Genomic DNA, 19289 nt, shown 5'->3' on the forward strand with positions numbered 1-19289 from the left:
TAAACACTTTTGGTGCTCGCTGATATAATCCCAGGCCAGTGCAGTTTTCTGCTGATAGGAGCACCGGCCCAGGGTTTCAGGTAAGTCAATACAATCACTTGGGGGTGCCTAACATTTGGCACCCCAAAATGCAAGACAACTTCTCTTCTCCTTTAAATGCAAGAAATGGTTATAAAACGTGTGATGTCTTTCTTTAAAACCATGGGGTTTCATGAAACCAACCTGCAATCTCCACTGGAATAATGCTGAGCAGCCAGACAGAGACAAATGTTCTTTTTATTTAATCATGTTTTATTTCCAGACTGAAAAAGCCAGAAAAAGACAAATGAGAATCAATTCTTTACAAGGGTTTTTTTTTTCCTAATAATTTTCACAAAAGAATTCCCCTCAAAATCCCACAATGTTTGTTATTTCATTTCTAGACAAAAGCAAGATATTATATTGAACTCCTGGTCTTGCACTCGCTCCTTTCTAGCACTTGCGTAAAGTGTCCATAAGTTTGAGAGCAAATGACTTAACCGTTTGCTCGCAGGGACGTTTTTTAAGGACGTGGAAATGGATTTTTCAGGCAGTGCTTTAGAACACCATAGTTTTAGGTAGCAGTGTGCCAGAAGTGGAACCTCCATTAAAAGTTATGATATCATCTGTGCCCAATGTTTTCATATTCACTTCAGAAATAAAGACAAGTTAAATGAATATTACAAATTTGTGTTTATTAATGCAGCGCCGATTCAGACCTAAGCGCCGCCTGAGGCGGCTCCTGCAATGCCGCCCCCCCCCTCGCCGACTTTTCGGGAGGGGAGGCAGGAACACTAATGCGGAGAGCGCAATTGCGCTCTCTCGCATTAGTAAAGCCGAATTTCCGGTTTAAAAACCGGAAATTCGGCTCTTAAAGGTGCAGGAGCGGCTTTTTGCCGCCCCTGGAAACCGCTTCGGCGTTGCCGCCTGAGGCGAGCGTCTCAGCTCGCCTCATTGGCGGCGCGCCCCTGTATAAATGCAGGAAATTCCCATGTATTTCGAAACAGACATACCTGAATTGGCCAGAGAATTCATGGAGTGCAATTTCAAATCCAATAGGCAATGCCACAGTTTACTAACACATTTGTTTAAAATACATTATTAAGAAAACGTTCTACCTATCAACCATTTTGCTTCTGACCACTTTTTGTACATCATTTCTACTGAATAATTCCACTTGTTTGGCCCTTTGATTTTAGTTACTTCAAAGCAGCTTTCAGCTCCTTAGAATGTAATGTAATGGTTAGTTAGTTCCCTGCAGTGCTGACAGAAGAGATAATGATTGCCAGCGAGTATGATGAAAAGGTGCATGGCACATGATGGGTTAAGACAGTATTTTAGAAAAGCTTTCCTACCTAGAGAATGGGCAGCAAGATCCGAGGTCAGGTATGACGCCAGATATTCAGTGTATATAATATGAAACACCAACTGCTAAAAATAATGCCATTGTGGCAACTGCTAGCCGCTGTGAAAAGAAATGAAGTAATATATACTGTCTATATTGTATCTCTATATACAGCATGTCACAATATCACAGTATAGGCTATGGCTGGGAAGACGATATAGGACATGCATGACATGAAGAAACTGTAGTTTCATGAGACATGAGACATCCACAGAACAAAAGATGAACAAACAATAACAAAACAAGAATTTAGGAGACACATAAAGGTCTGTCATTAAATGCTGACAACAATGGCCAATACATTTATTACACTTCACACAGTGGGGACTCCTCACCAAATACAGAACATGTGATGCGATGGAGCCTTTATCCAGCAAATGGCTTTTTACATAGAACTAATTAACTTAATGATTATTTCTCCTTGTAATGTAATCAATAGCATTTTTTTTGGCGTAACTATTTTTGCTGTAGAACCACTGGTCTCTGAAAGGTGTAACTATTCTGGGTGGCATTTTCAATCCAGTCTGCCCAGTTTGCTGTAATTTCTTTTGGATGGAGGGTTAGGTTTGTTATTATCCTATGCTGCCTTATTTTAGCTGTTTGTGTTAATTTTACAAATTGCTGACTTTTTGCTCCTGATGCTCATTTAACCAAAAAAGTGAAGTAACTACCACTAGCAAAGATAATTTAAGCTGGCCATAGACGTGCAGCTTTGTATCCAACAAATGATCTCCCGATATGCGCATAACCATTCAGATTAAGTAGTAAAAGAACGAATCAGACTGTGCTCTGGCCATGACAGCAATCGTACAAAAGTTATGTCCGACAAATAGCAGTGACTGTCACCCATTGATATCATACAATACATGCAGAGACATTATCATCATTAGGCGTCAAAAATCTTCTACCTGTCCGATCGACTAAACGACCGATCACAATGGTACAAAAAAAATGTCAGAACGATCCACATACAGTCCAAAAAGCATTCAAACCTTGTGATTCATACCAGCATCCTCCTACTAACTCAGCTACTGGGATATGCTAGACACCGTAATATTGAGACAATTGAATGGCCTAAGATTGCCTGCCCCTCAAAAAGCATTCTGTAAACATTCTGTAGACAGACCAGATTGAATTTTATCAGACTGCATACATAAAACACATCAGATGCTAATGAATGGGAGTTCCAAGCATGACAAATGTCTGTTCTTTTTAAAACTACTGATTGGCCTATTAACTCATTGATTTCTACAGACAATGTACTTTTTGCCCTTAGTCGTGCTATACATAAAGTGATTAGTTGGATCTCCATCATTACAAGTTGGTAGTGTGGTCAATGCTACAGTTGAACGTGTTGTTGCACACACCAGTGGAAGAGTTGCAGACTGCCTTGTTCATTCTCTTTGTTAGTCTTAATGGAATAACATTTCGAGGGGTTCCTTACTATAATGTTTTGAGGTAGCAAGAAAAAAATTCAATTCTTTTTCATAGCTATCAAAAAAAAGTTTTCATTATTTGAAGTAGGCAACAATTTTAGACAGACCCTTGATAAATATAGTGTCACCACTGATGACTTTAAGGCAACGATATGTTCCATATTCACACTAAAATCCATTAGCGGTTTTGTCTGAGAGCTCCATTGAAGCTGGCACTGTTATTACCTATACAAGAGCTCTTGTTCCTCTATCTGAATGGATAATTCAAGCGCGGTTTGAAAAACTTGGTTGCTCTTTGTGATAATGAAAAAAAAGATTATTGTCAAAAACTTGAAAGTGGGTGATTTTGTGAACTCAAGTAGAGTGATATTTTAGTAAGAATAGCAACCAGCAATGGTTGGCTAGGCATCAGCAAAACCTGGCAAGACAAACACTGGGTTCCCATTCTCATAAACATACTATAATTCTGCCCAAGTGACTGTCTTATACTTTCATTGTGTGTTTAAATACATAATATGGAATAGAAATGTCACAAATTTTAGTTCTGATCTCTCTCTTGTTGATGGGAAAATTAAAATGATCTTCTTGCACAAGATGTATATAAGGTGTGCTGGGCTCAGGGATAACACTTTATATCAAACAACAGAATTTGGATAACCCATATAATTGCATTTCATTGTTACATAAATACCACGCAACTTGACTAGGTGTTCTTCAATCAACATATCTGTAACTAAAGCACTTTGTGTGCCCAGTCCACTTAGGTGACAATTAACAAACCCACACATGTAAATGTTATTTAACCATTATGCTTTCTCATGACATGGTCGAAAAACAGATCATTTTATTGGCAACACCTCACCATTTCAGTCGTGCTTTTGGCAGACACTAAAGTTTACCAGCCGAAGATCAACCCATGTGTGAGACAGCGATGCACAGCCTGTTTCCGATGCTTTATTACACTCCAGTCGCAATTACAGGGATGAAACACCTTAATTCTTTGAAAACATTTTCTTTATACTCCACAACCCCATTCAGTTTGTGTTTTTGGCACAAGATATTAAATACATGCTGTGTCTCTTTTCAAGCACTGCACAGTCTCGTATTGATTTTGGTTAAGGGTCTGGCAGTGAGTGCTGTGGGGCTCCTGTGGAAGAAACTCACTGTGCGGGAAGGGGAACAGTATCTGAGCAATTCTTGCTGTGTTACAGCATGCAAGCCTTATTTCCCTTTAACATTGATCATCCTCTTCTGTGTCACTTAACTCTCTGGAGGGTATCACTGGTGGAATGCCTCCCTTCCTTTGACGCCGGTAGTGACCATTGGGCATTTGCCAGCCATGACGCAGTGGAGCAGCGGCAATGGTGTTAGAGCGGCCCAGACTAGTAGCCACAGCAACTTCAAAGGTGAGTGTGTCCTCTGTGGGGCAGTCTGAGCTTTGCATCTCCTCATGCAGTGCCAAGTAGGGCTCTGAAATATAATGCTGTGGTGTAGACTGGGAGCTCTGATGACCCGTAAGGGAGCAGGAAGACTCACTCAGACCAGGCTCACTAGGAAGAATAATATCATTTTTATTTTGGGGAGGGGGGCTGTGCTTCTGCCGGCGAATTAGTGAGGAGAAGGAGATAAGGGGTCTAGGAGTTGGAGGCACCGAGGGAAGCTGTCTACGGCCTCGTCTTGGGGTGCTGGTGTCTGAAGGGGTGCAACTTTCACTCAGAGAGTCAAGAATCTGTAATGTGACAAACATAATTTGACCACTGTTATTTTGTATATTAATTCAATTCAATTGCAAAAGTAAGAGTTTCTGCTTAATAAGATGCAATATGAAGCTCTACCATAACTTATCACCTTAAAAAAGGACACAGCGGGGTACAATTAGTTACATTACATTGCATTAGTTTTCTGTGACTTGCATTTGGGGTAATAACAGTCCGCACTATGCTAACATTTTCTTTTTGTTTTTGTAGTAAACATTATGGTCCTGGTTATTCTGCCATCTCTTGATTACCTTCCTCATTGTCTTTTTTCCCTGGGAGGAATGCCTATAATGACCTAATTGTGTAACTACTTTAGCTGTTTCTTGTAAATGTAAATTCCTTTGCTTCTTACCTGTACACTTCTGTGAGTGTGCCCAGGGGACAGTTGGTGATCTTGGTGTTCACAGGCAGCTTGTGGGCTCCTTTCCTCAGAATTACAACGTGAAGGATCAGGGGACAGCAAGTGTTTTCTCTCTTTGGATCTTCCACGCTCTCTCCCGCCAGAACGATGATTATCTGACCAATGACCTGGAAGGACAATAAATAAGCTAAAAATCTTTTATAAGTCAGAGCACATGATACCAGTATGTCATCATGAGTATGAAACGCCTTTTACATCACCATTCAAGTTACTACTAATTGTTCAAGGTATACTACTATCTTTATCAAATGAAGATCTCTGATCTACTTACTATGGCACTTACTATCTCTGAGGCCTGTATAATAGTTTGTAGTGGAAATACAGTGATGTGGATGTGCCAAGGCTACATATGAGTGGAAGAAGTGTGTTTGAGAATGGGTGAATCCCTGCTCATAAGGAGTATACAAGTATTTACTAGTCATTCTAAATAACCTTTAAAATTACTCTTGGACTTTTACATCATTCACTCTTCCATTGAGTTTATTTGTGAGTGACCCACAAATAGGTTTTCAGTGGATCCTATACAAAACCAATAAGGGGTCTTAGTGTAATTTTTGGCACAAACCATTTATCCTTCAACTGTGTAAATCATGTTGAAAACCACAAGGAGTAGAGAAGTGAACACTTACAGTAACTAGTGCTTATGTGTTTATGTGTATGAAGCCTTTAATGAAATATGGTATCTGCAGAACCAGTCATTTTAGAGACAGCTGAATACACAGTGGCAATGCAACTAAATTATTGGCATCTGGAGACCACTCCTGTGTCAGATATTTGAAGCAGTTATTACATATTTAATCTTCAGAAATCAACAGAGATATGACTAAGGATTCAAACATATCATCAGACGAGATATCCATCGTCATCAATCATTTATATAGCGCCATACATTTAGATTGTAAGCCCTACGGGGTAGGGTCCTCGAGCCTTTTGTTTCTTTGACACTGAGCACTTAATCTGTATTGTAATTATATTTTATATTTATGTGACTTGTATTTCTAATAATGCGCTTATTGTTACTTTGCCCTCAAGGAGCACTATACAAATAAAAATATACAGACATACGTACATACATACATACACACACGTTAAGCGGCACTTTACATTAATTTACAAAAAATTTAACAAACAAGGATCAGAGGGCCCTATTTGCAAGATCTAAGGTAATCAAGGATGCCAGTTATGACAATTAAATGGTCAAGGTCACTAAAAGATCTTGCCAAAAAACTTTGGGACATCTCTTGAAATTATAAAAAAGCTGCAACCATGAGGAATTATCTAGCTGAAGCTGTTATAAAAGGGTTCAACAAAAACATTTTCCTAGCAAGTGGAAATGACAAGGTTACTGGTGTTATTATAGTCTGGCAGCCATTCCTCTTCTAAAGGCTTAGAGCAGAAAGGTGGGAATTTCGCTAGCATTTATTTTAGTAAATGTTTTTTTTAAACATGTTGATGCCACTGTCCATGGTGCTATTTTGAAAATCAGTAAAACTTAGTTCCTACCTGCCAACACGTCTTTGGTCAGAGGTCTTTCAGGTGCAACACAAGAAAATGTATAGAAAAAAAAGTGTAGTTGTTTCTTAGAATATAAAAAGTATATTTCATGAATACATGAGCTGGGTTTCTGCAGACATTAAGTAAAGAAACCCTGTACAAACATGTTAAAAAATGTTTAAACTTAGTAGTTGGCAAAAAAGGTTGACGGCTGGCAATTATACAGCACATGTAACAGTAAAAAGAAAAGAAAGGAGCCTATTGACTTGTCTATAAAACAGAATTCCATGGTCATTTCATGAAATGAGGAAGTGATTCCTGGCCTGTTAGCTTAGGTCAGATCTGAATGTATTTTAAACTGTTTTCCGAAAGGACACGTAAACTCCCTCCACAAAAATTTAATTTAAGTGAACAGCCTCTATGAAATCTTTAGATAACTGCTACTCTGGTTGTTAAAAGGTTAACAGTAAGGCTGCAGCATCTCCTTAATCACTTAGAAATCCTTCTCCTCCTCTAACCCACTCACACCCCTCCCTCAGGAATTTGCTTTGGCTGTTGACTTGGCTGAGCATGCTCAGTTCTTCTCAGATTACTAAACACACCCTCCAGTCTAACAGCCAATGAAGAGATAGCATTAGAAACCCATGTTTTCCATAGAAACCATAGCTGTCTGATCCTATTTTTTTCTCCTAACCACCTTTTCTGAGCTCAGCTTAACCATTACAGTGCTCAACCCCAGCAGAACTTTTTATCAAAGTATGTTGTCCCTGTATAAACCTGCATTCTGCATTGCATGAACTTTACAGCATACATGTCCTGTTTGCAGATGTCAGTGTTAGTGATGATGTGTCAGAGGGAAAATGGCCACTAGATGAAAGCTGCTATTTGTTTTAGGAAAATGTGATGGTGCTGGCAAATGGAGGGGGTATATGCAGTACAAATTATGTGGCTTGGGTGGGGAAGATATGCCCCAACTTATATACAATGGCAACCTGTCAATCATTTTGTCAGGACAACCAAAATTGGTTAAAAGTGTACAGCATGAATAAGGTGCAGTGAAAGAACAAAGCTAAAAGCATATAAAAAACAAAAACGATACAGACTGTGACTAAATTAGTGCTACAGCTGATTTACAGAGAATTTTGTCAAAACACGGTGACATTGCTTAGATGTTCTACTGACCTGCATCTGTATGTGCAGACAATCTTAGAGATGCATGATAACTGCGCCTCTGGTATCTGTATGCATAGTCTGTGCTGCTCCTGTCCATAGTGAACTCATCTAGCCAGGAGCTGCGTGCTCGTTTCTCTGCAGTTGTGGAGAAGGAGCGACGCATGGAGCCGACGTCTGACAGGACCTGTGGGGTCACAAGGGGGGAAAAAAGGAAAGGAAAAAATATCCATACAAAAATAAGCTATCACTAGAGTTCTATTGTCTTGCTTATGTACAGAAGGAGACAAAAAAATACAGAGCTGCAATGAAAAGCTGCATTTGTTCTAGCATGTGGTGTGCTGGGGGCATTATTTATTTGGCTTCAGTGCTGCTCCTTTAAATTATTTTGAATTTTGAGTTGACATACAGTTGTGTTCAGAATAATAGCAGTCCAACATCACTAACCTGATCAATCACTGTTTTTGGTAAAATTATATTTCTACATGCCAAATAATTTACTAGTAGGTATAGTAGAGTCATAGAAACTCAACAGACCTTACAGTCATGACATGCATGTTGCTGATTCTGTGTAACTGAATCATTAATTGAGACTTAATCAATATAATAATAGCTTGTTCCAAATAATAGCAGTGTGGAGTTCAATTAGTGAGGTCATTCATTCTGTGAAAAAAAGGCTGCATGGCTAAAATGATCTCAAATGCTTTAAAATGGCAATCACAACCTGAAAGACGTGGAAGAAAACTACCATTCAAATGGAGAAAAGAATAGTCAAAATGGCAAAGGTCAGCTCCAGGGAGATCAAAGATGGTCTAAAATTACCTGCGAGTACTATTACAGTTAGAAGATACTTATGTGAAGCCAAGCTATTGGCAAGAAGCCCCTGTCAAGAAGCCAAGCCAGTCCCATTGTTGAAAAAAAGATGTGCTGAAGAGGTTACTGTTTGCCAAAGAACATATTGACTGGCCTAAAGAGAAATGGTATAACATTTTGTGGACTGATAAAAGGAAGATTGTTCTTTTTGGTTCTAGGGGTCACAGACAATTTGTCAGATATGGGGATGTTTCTCATACTATGGTGTTGGGCTCATTTATTGGATACCAGGGATCATGGATCAGTCTCAATACTTGAAGAGGTCATATTTCAGAAAATGCCCTTGAAATGAGCGTTTCAACAACAAAATGAACTCACACCAGTAAGTGAGCAACATCTTGGTTCCAGACCAACAAGATTGACGTTATGAAGGGGTCAGCCCAATCCCCAGACCTTAATCCAATAGAAAACTTGTGGGTGACATCAAAAAATGCTGTTTCTGAGGCAAAACCAAGAAATGCAGAAGAATTGTGAAATGTAACAGGTGCCAGAAGTTGGTCGACTCCATGTAACACAGATGTGCAGCAGTTCTCAGAAACACTGCTTATACAACTAAATATTAGGTCAGTGCTTCAAAGGAAAGCAAAATCTTAAAACATTTTCAGTTTATGCATTGGATATTTGAATTTGTAAAGAAGCATGTAGCAACTGCCCTTTTTTAGGAACAGCCTAATATTCCCTTTTCTTCACTTTCTTACATACTGCTATTATTCTGAACACAACTATATAAGGTTAAGTCCATCTGTACCCTGCCCTGATGGACAGGTCTTATTATACTTTAGCTATATGTGCCATTGTTTGTTCAGTAAAATTATATTGTTAGTGGGAGAAGAGAAAAAAGTAGCCCAAGGTAATAAAATAAACCCTCCCTCTCAAATAAGAACATATAAAACCACATAAAAACAAAACAAACAACCCAAAAGGCCAACAAAAACAAGTAACCCCCCCCCAAACGCTCAAAAACAATGAAACGATAAAGCTTACAAAAAGAGCTGTATGGCACAGGGAGGTGGCAGAAGAACAGAAAGTGAGCTGGTCAATGTTATGAATGGTGCACAAAGTGACTGGTGTGTTTTCCTGTAACTCCTTCACACCCTATTTGTACTTTATCATAGGAAAGCTCTTGGGGCTAATTGACCTTGTTACCTGAGGATTCTCAGCCAGACGTGGCATGGAGGAAGCTCTCACAGACGCTGGGCGTTCCAGCATCTCCACTGGGATGTAGCTGTCTTGGTTAGGGAGCTGCTCCCTTCTAAACTCTCTAACCTCAGGCTCCTAGAAACAAAGAGAGCCAGCTCATTGGACCAGATTTCCATCTTAGTTTGTTCTCCTTTCAATAGCCAGCATAATACAATTGCATGTGCTAAAAACCCGGCAACACCCAACTGTTAAGATACTGCAAGGTTAGGGATTCCCAGGCTGGTAAAACATCAGTTTATATGTTGGCTTTATCACACAACTAATATACAAATTGGGTTTCCCTGTGAATGTATTATTCTAAATGCTCACTGCAGTAAAGCAAAGAAGCCTTACACAACCTTACACAACCTGTCCTTGTCAATGGATTTTATTGTAGTTTCATATCAAGTTTGCAACAGCGTAAATATGAAATGTTGTTAACCTTTAATAGACATTTATTTTCTAGCTACAGTATGTTTGAGTCATCCCCTTCTCTAAATTATTTAGGAAATGGTTCTCTTGCTGAATTAGTGCCGCCACAGATGTTTTCAGGGCTCTCCCTTTCTAGGTATCTGTTTCAGTGATCTATAAGGCAATGGCTACTTTAAGGCTCTACCACTTTCTATTTGCCTGGAATTAAATTCCTAGCAACTCGTATAATAGGGCATGTGTGCATAAAGAGTCCAACAGTACTGTGTATATGATGTTGCTGAAGTAGATGCACACAACTTAAGGACTTACACAGTGCAATGGTGACGCACAGTAGCACTACTATCTGTGGGGGCATGAGCTTTACACTGCAGTGAACAGGCAGAATCAACAGAAGGACACAACAGATTTCACAAGGAACGTGTTGTTTTCCCTCCCTACTTACAGTAGATACAGATACTATGGCATATATTATGGGTTACAAACAATCATAATTCTAAGCATCCTACAGATTGCTAACAGTAGGTTATATTCAATTATAGCCACATACAAACTTGTCTCGCAGACTTTGCACAACAAGTCATGTTGCATTTTTATGCAGATGTCACAAGAAAGTCAAAGGTGCATACATGGACACAAATGTAATATGCACATGTGCAAACAGACTTTACATTAAAACTGATTCAAATTGCAGATTTATACACCACTTATTATCAGTACCCATCACACATCATGTATTTTAATTTAATTTAATTTAATCCTCACATCCAATCATTCACAACCTTTAATTTTTAATATGCATTATCCTCATACCCATGAAAAATACTCATAGATATGGCACATGGAGATTAAGGCAGTTCCTGTACCAGGAAAATTATTGTTTTACCAGAGACAGCTGCTCTTCAAAGTCTTCATCATCCCTGTCTAAACATGGTGGCTGGAATACTTCTTCTGGGGACAGGGGACTCAGTGAAGGGAATCCACCACTGAAACAAATGACAGTCTGATGACCTGTGGCACCCCATCTGCTACCATCATTGCTTTTAAATAACTCTCACATTATCTGTCTTAAAGCACGTATTACTCACAGGCCCGACACAGTGTCTTGCTGAAGGTAGGGTAAGGCTTTGGCATTGGATAAGATTTCTTCAGGGAGGGCGGAAGCCTCCATTCTCTGGAACATTGGTGCATTTTTCTGCAACAATATGAAAAGTAAAAAATCATATATTGCTATACCCATAATGGCCATTTGCAAATGACAACAGCAAACCTATAATAAAATGACCAGAATCTAGTTTACAGTTCATAAGCAGAACATACAAAATATTTCACTGACCTGAAATGGAAAGCAGCAACAGCAGCTGTGATTTCATTAACTATTAATATTATATAATTAAAACACAACTTTAAAATAGGCTGAATAGAACCTGGTCAGCAATGGGTAACTGGACATGTATTTTTTTGGCTTAGTTTAGATGTATTTTGGGTGTGTTGCCTTACCATTGGTTAAAGGAAAAGCTCCATTAGTAATCTTTAATTTTTCTTTCAATGCATAGTCCTTCCCTAATTTAGGCCTGATGGTGCCTTCATTAGGCATTGGCTGATTGTAAGATGCATCCATTCACAGGGTGAGCTTAAAGGAGAAGGAAAGTCAAAATATGGCAGGGTACCAATAGGTAAGAACCCCCAAGAGATTGTAACATATACTCCAATTGTAACCATTTACCGGATACCCTGGGCCAGTGCTCCTGTTAGCAGAAAACTGCCCTGACCCGGGGGTTCTTCTCAGCGAACACCACAGAGTGAGCCTCTTCTTGCTTTTTTTATTCTTCAAAATTCTGAGGCCAATGCATGCATACAGTAGAGTGATGAAGGCTTTTGTTAAAGCCCAGCTTTTCACTCAACTGTGCATAACCACCCAAGAAGAAGAAGAAGAAAAAGAAGAAGAAGAAGAGGATCGCCCAGTGGTGCTTGCTGGCAGAACCTTGGGCCGTTGCAGTTTTTTGCTGATAGAATCATCAGTCTGGGGTATTTGGTAAGTGAATACACCAGTGATTGCTGTCTTTCCTTCTCCTTTAATGGAAGGGAAGAAGATCATGTAAAAGGATATACAAAAAAGGGGGGTTGTGGGAGCACTCAAAGGCTAAGTTAAAATATACAGTACAATTGAAGTGCTACTAATTTGGCCAGTTAATCAATGCACATTCCCTGGTCCCCTGTTTTATAAGTTATTCAGTATATATGCAAGTGCATGTCTTTACAAAAACGGGTTTTTGGTCACAAAGATATGATCATAAAGTTAATAAGCCACCATACCAGGTCAAGGTAAACCACATATGGTGGTCCCTAACTTGTTACCAGTCATAGTATAAAAAAGGCTTGTACCTCTCTGCCTAGTAGCATTATTTGTAATCAGTGTCTCCTGAACCTTCATTCTGTGGGCTAGATCCTCCCCCGTCACTAGCTTTTGCAGCTTTTAAGAGAGAGATTGCCCAAACCAACGCCCATTTTTTAAAAGTATAGGACCACCATTTGTTTAAAGGGGTGGGTATGGGGTGCTACAAACCATGTGAAGCTTAGCCTGCAGCTTCTGGCTACAATACAATATACAAAAATGGGTGTTGTGTGGGGCCTATCAACTTTATGATCATAACTTTGTAACTAAAACCCCCTGTTTTTGTAAACACATGCACTTGCATATATATACTGAATTACTTATGAGACAGGGGACCAGGGAATGTGTACTGAATAATTGGCCAAATCAGTAGCACTTCCATTGTACTTAAACTTACTGTATTTTAACTTAGCCTTTGAGTTCTCCCACAACTCCCCTTTTTTGTATATTTCATGTAAAAGGATGTTTGATGTCCTAGGAACACATGGTCCTGCCCTTTCACAACAGCAAGAATATTGTTTTATTTTATTTAAAACAAAGGCTTTCACATTCAAAACATGTTGTGTAAATAAACACACTTTGTAGTTATTTCTGCAGTGGCTCTTTTCTGTTTTTGGAAAAAAATATGATTGCAATATACGTCTGGATGGGAAGAAAAAGAAAAAAGCCTAGCTGGAAGGTATTGGTTGTGTATAGGAAGACATTGGTTTAAAGGATTAGCAAGAGTATGGTATACTGAGATCATACAGTGCACAGTACATATCTAAAACAGTCACGTGTATCTCTGCTTTAATCCATTCTATTCACATGTGCATATTTACCCTGAGGGTCTCATGAAGTGAACACATCTCACCTGGTCCTCCAGCTGCTGTCTCAGTTTTTTGGCTTTGCTCTGTTTATAATAATCCATGATCATCATTGCAGCGTAAATCTTCCCCACTGTCAAATCAGAGGCTGCGAAGCATGGAAATATTACATTAGCAAAATACACTCTTTTATAATGGAATGAGGATCAGTACCTATAGTCACTCGAGTCACATTATACCCCTTTTTCTCTTGTTGCACCCTCTTTTTTCTATAAAACTGGAATATTTATTTAAAAAAATTCCAAATATAAAGAAATATTTTCAAATCGTTATGTTAAAAGGTGAGTTTCGTTTTGAATACGATACCATGTTACCTTGGTCAGAAAATGTCCATGTTAAAAGTACAAATAACATATCATTACACCATATTATAACTGTATAATTTGTAACTTTCATGTCACGGATATTAGTACGGGGTCCCCTCCTACTGGATACACTCCATACACCCCTTATTTCACATTTCTGTTCTCTCTGTATAATTGTGCAATCTTCAGTTCCCTCATTTTTATAAGCCTCTCAAAATCTATTTCTCCAGTCTTACTATGATATATTCTTCAATTACAGAACACAGAGGTAACGGTTCATGTGGAGTGCAGTTGTGAGAGCTATGTTGCAAGGCTGCCTCACAGAAGTTACTGTGGTCATTAATTTCATCAGTTTGATCAAAATGGCTGCATCTGAGCTCTAAGAGTAGCTGACTTAAACACTCGTTGGTTTGGTGGTTTAGTAGCTATGGAAAGGTTCCCATATCCAAACAAGATACTAGCTTCACTATATATATATATATATATATATATATATATATATATATATATATATATATATATATATATATATATATATATATATATATATATATATATTTATAGAAACTGCAGAGGTTGACAGCACTCCAAGTAAGAAACAGCAGATCAATAGTTCAAATAATTGTGGAGGTTTATTGGTGATCCAACGTTTCGGCTCCTCACAGGGGCCTTTTTCCCTGACGAAGGGATCACCAATAAACCTCCACATTCATTTGAACTATTGATCTGCTGTTTCTTCCTTGGAGTGCTGTCAACCTCAATCTAGTTATTTATATATATTTATATATATTTAAATTTGGAATGAATCATCCCTGTACCAGCACTTCCCTATATATATATATATATATATATATATATATATATATATATATATATATATATATATATATATATATATATGTATGATTTGACCCAGCACCCTCATCAACATAAGACCGGCTCAGAGTGCAAGCTTTTAACTTTGGGAAAAGGATATGCTGTGACATAGCTCAAAATTATCTCAAGGGTATATACAGTAAAGGTATAGGATCCGTTCTCCAGAAACCCTTTATCCAGAAATCTCAGAATTATGGAAAGGCCATCTCCCATAGACTTCTTTTTATCCAAATAATCCCTTTTCTCTGTTATAATAAACCAGTACATTGTACCAGATCCAAACTAATATATAATTAATCCTTATTGGAAACAAAACCATCCTATTGGGTTTATTTGTAGACTAATCTCAAGAGTTTACACTTAAAGTGCAGGCGTCCAAAACCAATTTGTAGAAGAAAATGCGATTTATTAGCAGGGTAATTTGTACTTACATTCAGACAGGCTTTCACATCATCGGCACACCCAGATTTTATACACATTCATTTTTCAGGAAGACTCATCACAGCCATGTAAAGCATTACAATAGCAAAAAATACAACCCCAGTTGCCATAGACACATCCCTTTCCAGGACCTTGCACCACCTTCTGGTCCTAGCAGCCAGGCATAAGCTCTATGCCCCCCTGCCCTACTCCGGATTGGAATTTTTCTGGTCCCTGCTTCAGGATGTTCCACTGCCCCTATACTGTCACTTCTGCCCTATCTTGGCTTAGCCATGGTCGCATGATGTTCAAACTTTCATAACCTGCCAAATTTTGTAAAATGGACATGGTTATTAGTGGGTGTGGCCACACAATTGGGTGTGGTCAAAATTCTTGTCCCTCTTTATTTACAAAATATTGGGAGGTATGAGACTTGCTCTTGCTCACCTTCATAACTTCAAGTTGTATTGGACTTGTTCCTATCATGTCAGCTAATTCTGCATTATTTTTCTTTGCCATTGTTACTATTAAAGCATTTTGCTACACGTCACATGGCATCCATTTCCATTCTTCCTAGCAACATGCATAACCTGGGTTACACAGCAAATAGGCTCTCACCTACAAACCTCTCATCTGAGGTAGTTCCTGACATTCTCATTGGCCAGCGACCACATCCCCACTCAAAGCTTTTCATACAAAGATGCCAGTGCAATGCAATTAAATGCAGATCTGCAAATTTTAACTAGAGAGCTACTGAATCCTGCCAATAGCAGCATGATATGGAATTTGTTTGCATTCCAGATATTAAGGCAAACTATGTGCATGATAGGCCATTTTGTTTTGTCACAAATCTGCACATGGTTTTATATCTCCTTCTGTTGTGCCTATGGTGGAACCAATTTGTTTTATAGACTCTATTTGTAGTGTATCTGGGCTTGTCACAGAAAGCAAATGTCTGACTCGTGTGTAAATCATTTTTCACATCTTTCTAATGAAAGGTGGAGAGGATGAAGTTCATTTTATGAGGCTTTAAAACAATCGTTATGGTTTCTGAAAAGTAAATAAAATTCCTTCAAGGGCAAAATAACATGGGGATATCTGTCAACTGTGGTTAAATCTGTGTTACCAGGTGTGGTAAATCGCCTGAAAATGCACTCCCACCAGCAATAATGTAAAGTGCCGGTGGGAAAAAATTTGTCGTTTCCATGTTCTGAAGTAGCCTTAAATTACGTTGTGACTTCCGAATGTTGGATGACTTCAGAAAAAAGAAGAGATGCATCTGATTTCCCACCAGTGATTAACATTATTGCCAGCAGGAAAGCATTTTCAGGAGTCTTGTCACTCACAGTTTTCACGTAGGCAACATCTCCCCGTGTACCGTCACCCTAAACCACAAGTAAAGTAGAAAAAACGGTGGAACGCAATTTGTTTTGCACTGTACCACCATCTTTTTCCCAGGTAACCCTTGTGCTGCTATGGGCTGAACAAATGTGCAGTTTACTTTTTTGGAGCTTCCAGTACTGTGAATGTGCCCTGCTAAATCAGTGCAAGGAATAGCTAAAAAAAGGATGACAGTGGCAATGTCAGTGCAAGGTATAGCTAAGAAAAAGATGACAGTGGCAATGTTGCACTCACTCTGTAGGAAACTAGCCCAGGCTGAAAAGGGGATGCTTGGCCAGGGTTAAAGGTATTTTGATTTGCAAAATATAATGAATCTGTATAGGTATGAATCCTGCTGACTAATTTGTCCTCTATAAAAACCTCCACTAATATACAAAAAAACGTATTAGGCATTAAAAGCAAGAAACTGCACCGTTACATAATGCCTTATCTATGCAAAGATGGTGAAGATGGAACACTTTGCACAGAAATATTTATAATAAAATATAAAATAAATCTGTCTTCATATAAAATTCTTCATTATTACACTACACATTTTTTATTCGCACAAAAATAAATACATTTTCAGTAAGATGTTCTTCGGATGAAAGTCTCAGAACTTCCAAGCAGGATCCCCTATAGCTGTAGCAATATGAGTCTCATTTATAACAGTTACTAGAATACACTGTGGTGGTGGCATTCTATAAGTGAAACCCATTTGTCTATTGGGGAAGTAGGGAGTGTGGTTGGCTTATTGCCAGTGCACTAGACATCAACAAGGTCCCCACTGACTGCACAAAGACATACACCAATGGCAGAATGTTTTATTCATTCTGCTTTTTTGACTCAATACATCATATTTTCCCCACAATGCCACATTTGCTGTATACACTTCCAGCATTAATAAACAAGTGGTTTGCCCATACCAGTACAGTTCTGGCCCCATTATCAAGCAATAACCATTGGCAATCATACAGGATGGGGATAGACATGTTCTATGACATGCCTTCCATTTTGGGCCCAAATAAAAAATGCATGCTGATAAATGTTCACCATTTTCGTCCCTAGCTCTTTGCCTGTTTTTTGGAAAGAGGCATGTGCCTCACTGGTTCCTGGATACTTTTGATTAGACAGGTGAGCTAACAAAGTTTTTAACTTGTTATTGAATTTAATCAATTCTTATTTCTGAAGCTGCTGTTCAACTGGAGACTTATGAACTGTATGTGACCCTTTATTGGATTTATATGGCTCTGCCATAGCACTCTACAGACCTTGGTATGACATAATTATTTTCTTTTAATACAGTCTGGCACCAAAACATGCAGTATATTATATAATCAACCCGATATATGATATAAGCCTGTTATCCTGTATCCTAAAAAAATGTGTTATCTTCACTGGTGTACATACTCAAGCGGGAAATTAATGATCCACTACCCATGTGTGGGTTTTTCCACAATGTGTGCCATATTAGCCTTAGATTTCTGACTTCTTGCAACAGCATAAGTAAAGTTATGATCTACTATTATTAAAACAATACTATACAATTATTAAACTATCGCAAATACATCATGGGATAAAGTAGAACTCTGCATTTACTGCCTTGTAAATAGGGTCAATGTCTTATTACTACCTTTTGGCATCGGCACAAGTAAGTCCAGCATTTTCTGGGAGAGATTTGGCCAAATGGCAAGTATATCTTTTTGCAGTTCAGAGTCCAGCTGTTGCCTGTCAGCACCTCCTATAAGAAAGTATAATGCATTTTTACAATTTATGATCCATGCTAAAGTATTCAATACATTCTAGATATCCTTAGTTGCATAAACAAATGACAGCCTGTCCTAGCACAAACAGGCCTATTATCTGCCATTTATAATACAGCTGTATGATACCTTTCTCATTTGCCTATATTCAAACCCCTGACCACACTGAAATGTTGTTCTGTGGTCTTTATTTCAAAGTACCTAAACTGAAAAATTGTTTTTTATGTGACAGTTATTTATCCTTTTCAAAAGGAGTTAAATTTCTCACTTTAATATTTTGCAGCAATTACACCTTGCATCAAGTCTTTTGGGGTAAGTAGGTACGAGTTTGATTTGGCCCATTCTACTAGACAAATTAGCTCCAATATGTTTAAGTTAAGAACTATTGTGCACTTTAATTTTCACATTTTGAAAAACATGATCTGAGAGATTTAATTTTCATTATTTATAATATAAATTAAAATTATTATTTTATTATGACTATTATAATATTGCTCTAGGTGTCAGTTCAAGACCTCTAAATGATGCAAAATTGACTAGGCTTTCCTGTACCTTGTGGCCCATGTGTTCCCTATCTTGAATGGCAAATAACTTATGAAGGTTCCAGGAGATACAGTATGTGCCTCCCACCACTTGATGTCTCTAAATACAGTGCTACCTAACTGAAAATACAGTCCTGGCTAACAAGCATTGCATTATTCAGAGCAAAGTGCAGGCTTAGTCTTAAAAAGCAAACGCCTTGTTTCTTAAAGGAGAACTAACCCCTAAAAATGAATATGGCTAAAAATGCCATATTTTATATACTGAACTTATTGCACCAGCCTAAAGTTTCAGCTTCTCAATAGCAGCAATGTTCTAAAACTTCAAATTTGTCACAGGGGGTCACCATCTTGGAAAGTGTCAGCGACACTCACATGCTTAGTTGGCTCTGAGCAGCTGTTTAGAAAGCTAAGCTTAGGGGCCGTCACAAATTATTAAGCGGAAAATTAGGGTTTGTCTGTAATATAAGCTGATGCTACAGGGCTGATTATTAAATTCTGATGCTAGTTGCACTGGTTTCTAAGCTGCCATGTAGTAATTATCTGTATTAAGTACTAATCTG

At 38.3% G+C, this 19289-nt stretch overlaps 1 protein-coding gene across 2 annotated transcripts in view; it reads right to left on the reverse strand.

The window, feature by feature from the left end:
- Positions 1–258: 258 nt before the first annotated feature.
- The window catches only part of LOC108715639 (voltage-dependent R-type calcium channel subunit alpha-1E), a 278548-nt gene continuing 259517 nt past the window's right edge, over positions 259–19289 (reverse strand). The window contains exons 41-48 of one of the 2 annotated variants that reach the window (XM_041561512.1): positions 18058–18165; positions 13431–13531; positions 11271–11377; positions 11069–11168; positions 9721–9849; positions 7714–7888; positions 4969–5144; positions 259–4588 (exon numbers count right to left, since the gene is read on the reverse strand). In XM_041561512.1, the coding sequence (XP_041417446.1) occupies positions 4091–4588; positions 4969–5144; positions 7714–7888; positions 9721–9849; positions 11069–11168; positions 11271–11377; positions 13431–13531; positions 18058–18165 (1394 nt within the window). In that variant the 3' untranslated portion in view covers positions 259–4090. The remainder of the gene's footprint in view (positions 4589–4968; positions 5145–7713; positions 7889–9720; positions 9850–11068; positions 11169–11270; positions 11378–13430; positions 13532–18057; positions 18166–19289) is intronic. The other variant, XM_041561513.1, reaches the window with a different exon arrangement.

This window comes from Xenopus laevis, chromosome 4S (assembly GCF_017654675.1).
Source record: "Xenopus laevis strain J_2021 chromosome 4S, Xenopus_laevis_v10.1, whole genome shotgun sequence".
NCBI classification, from domain to species: domain Eukaryota; kingdom Metazoa; phylum Chordata; class Amphibia; order Anura; family Pipidae; genus Xenopus; species Xenopus laevis.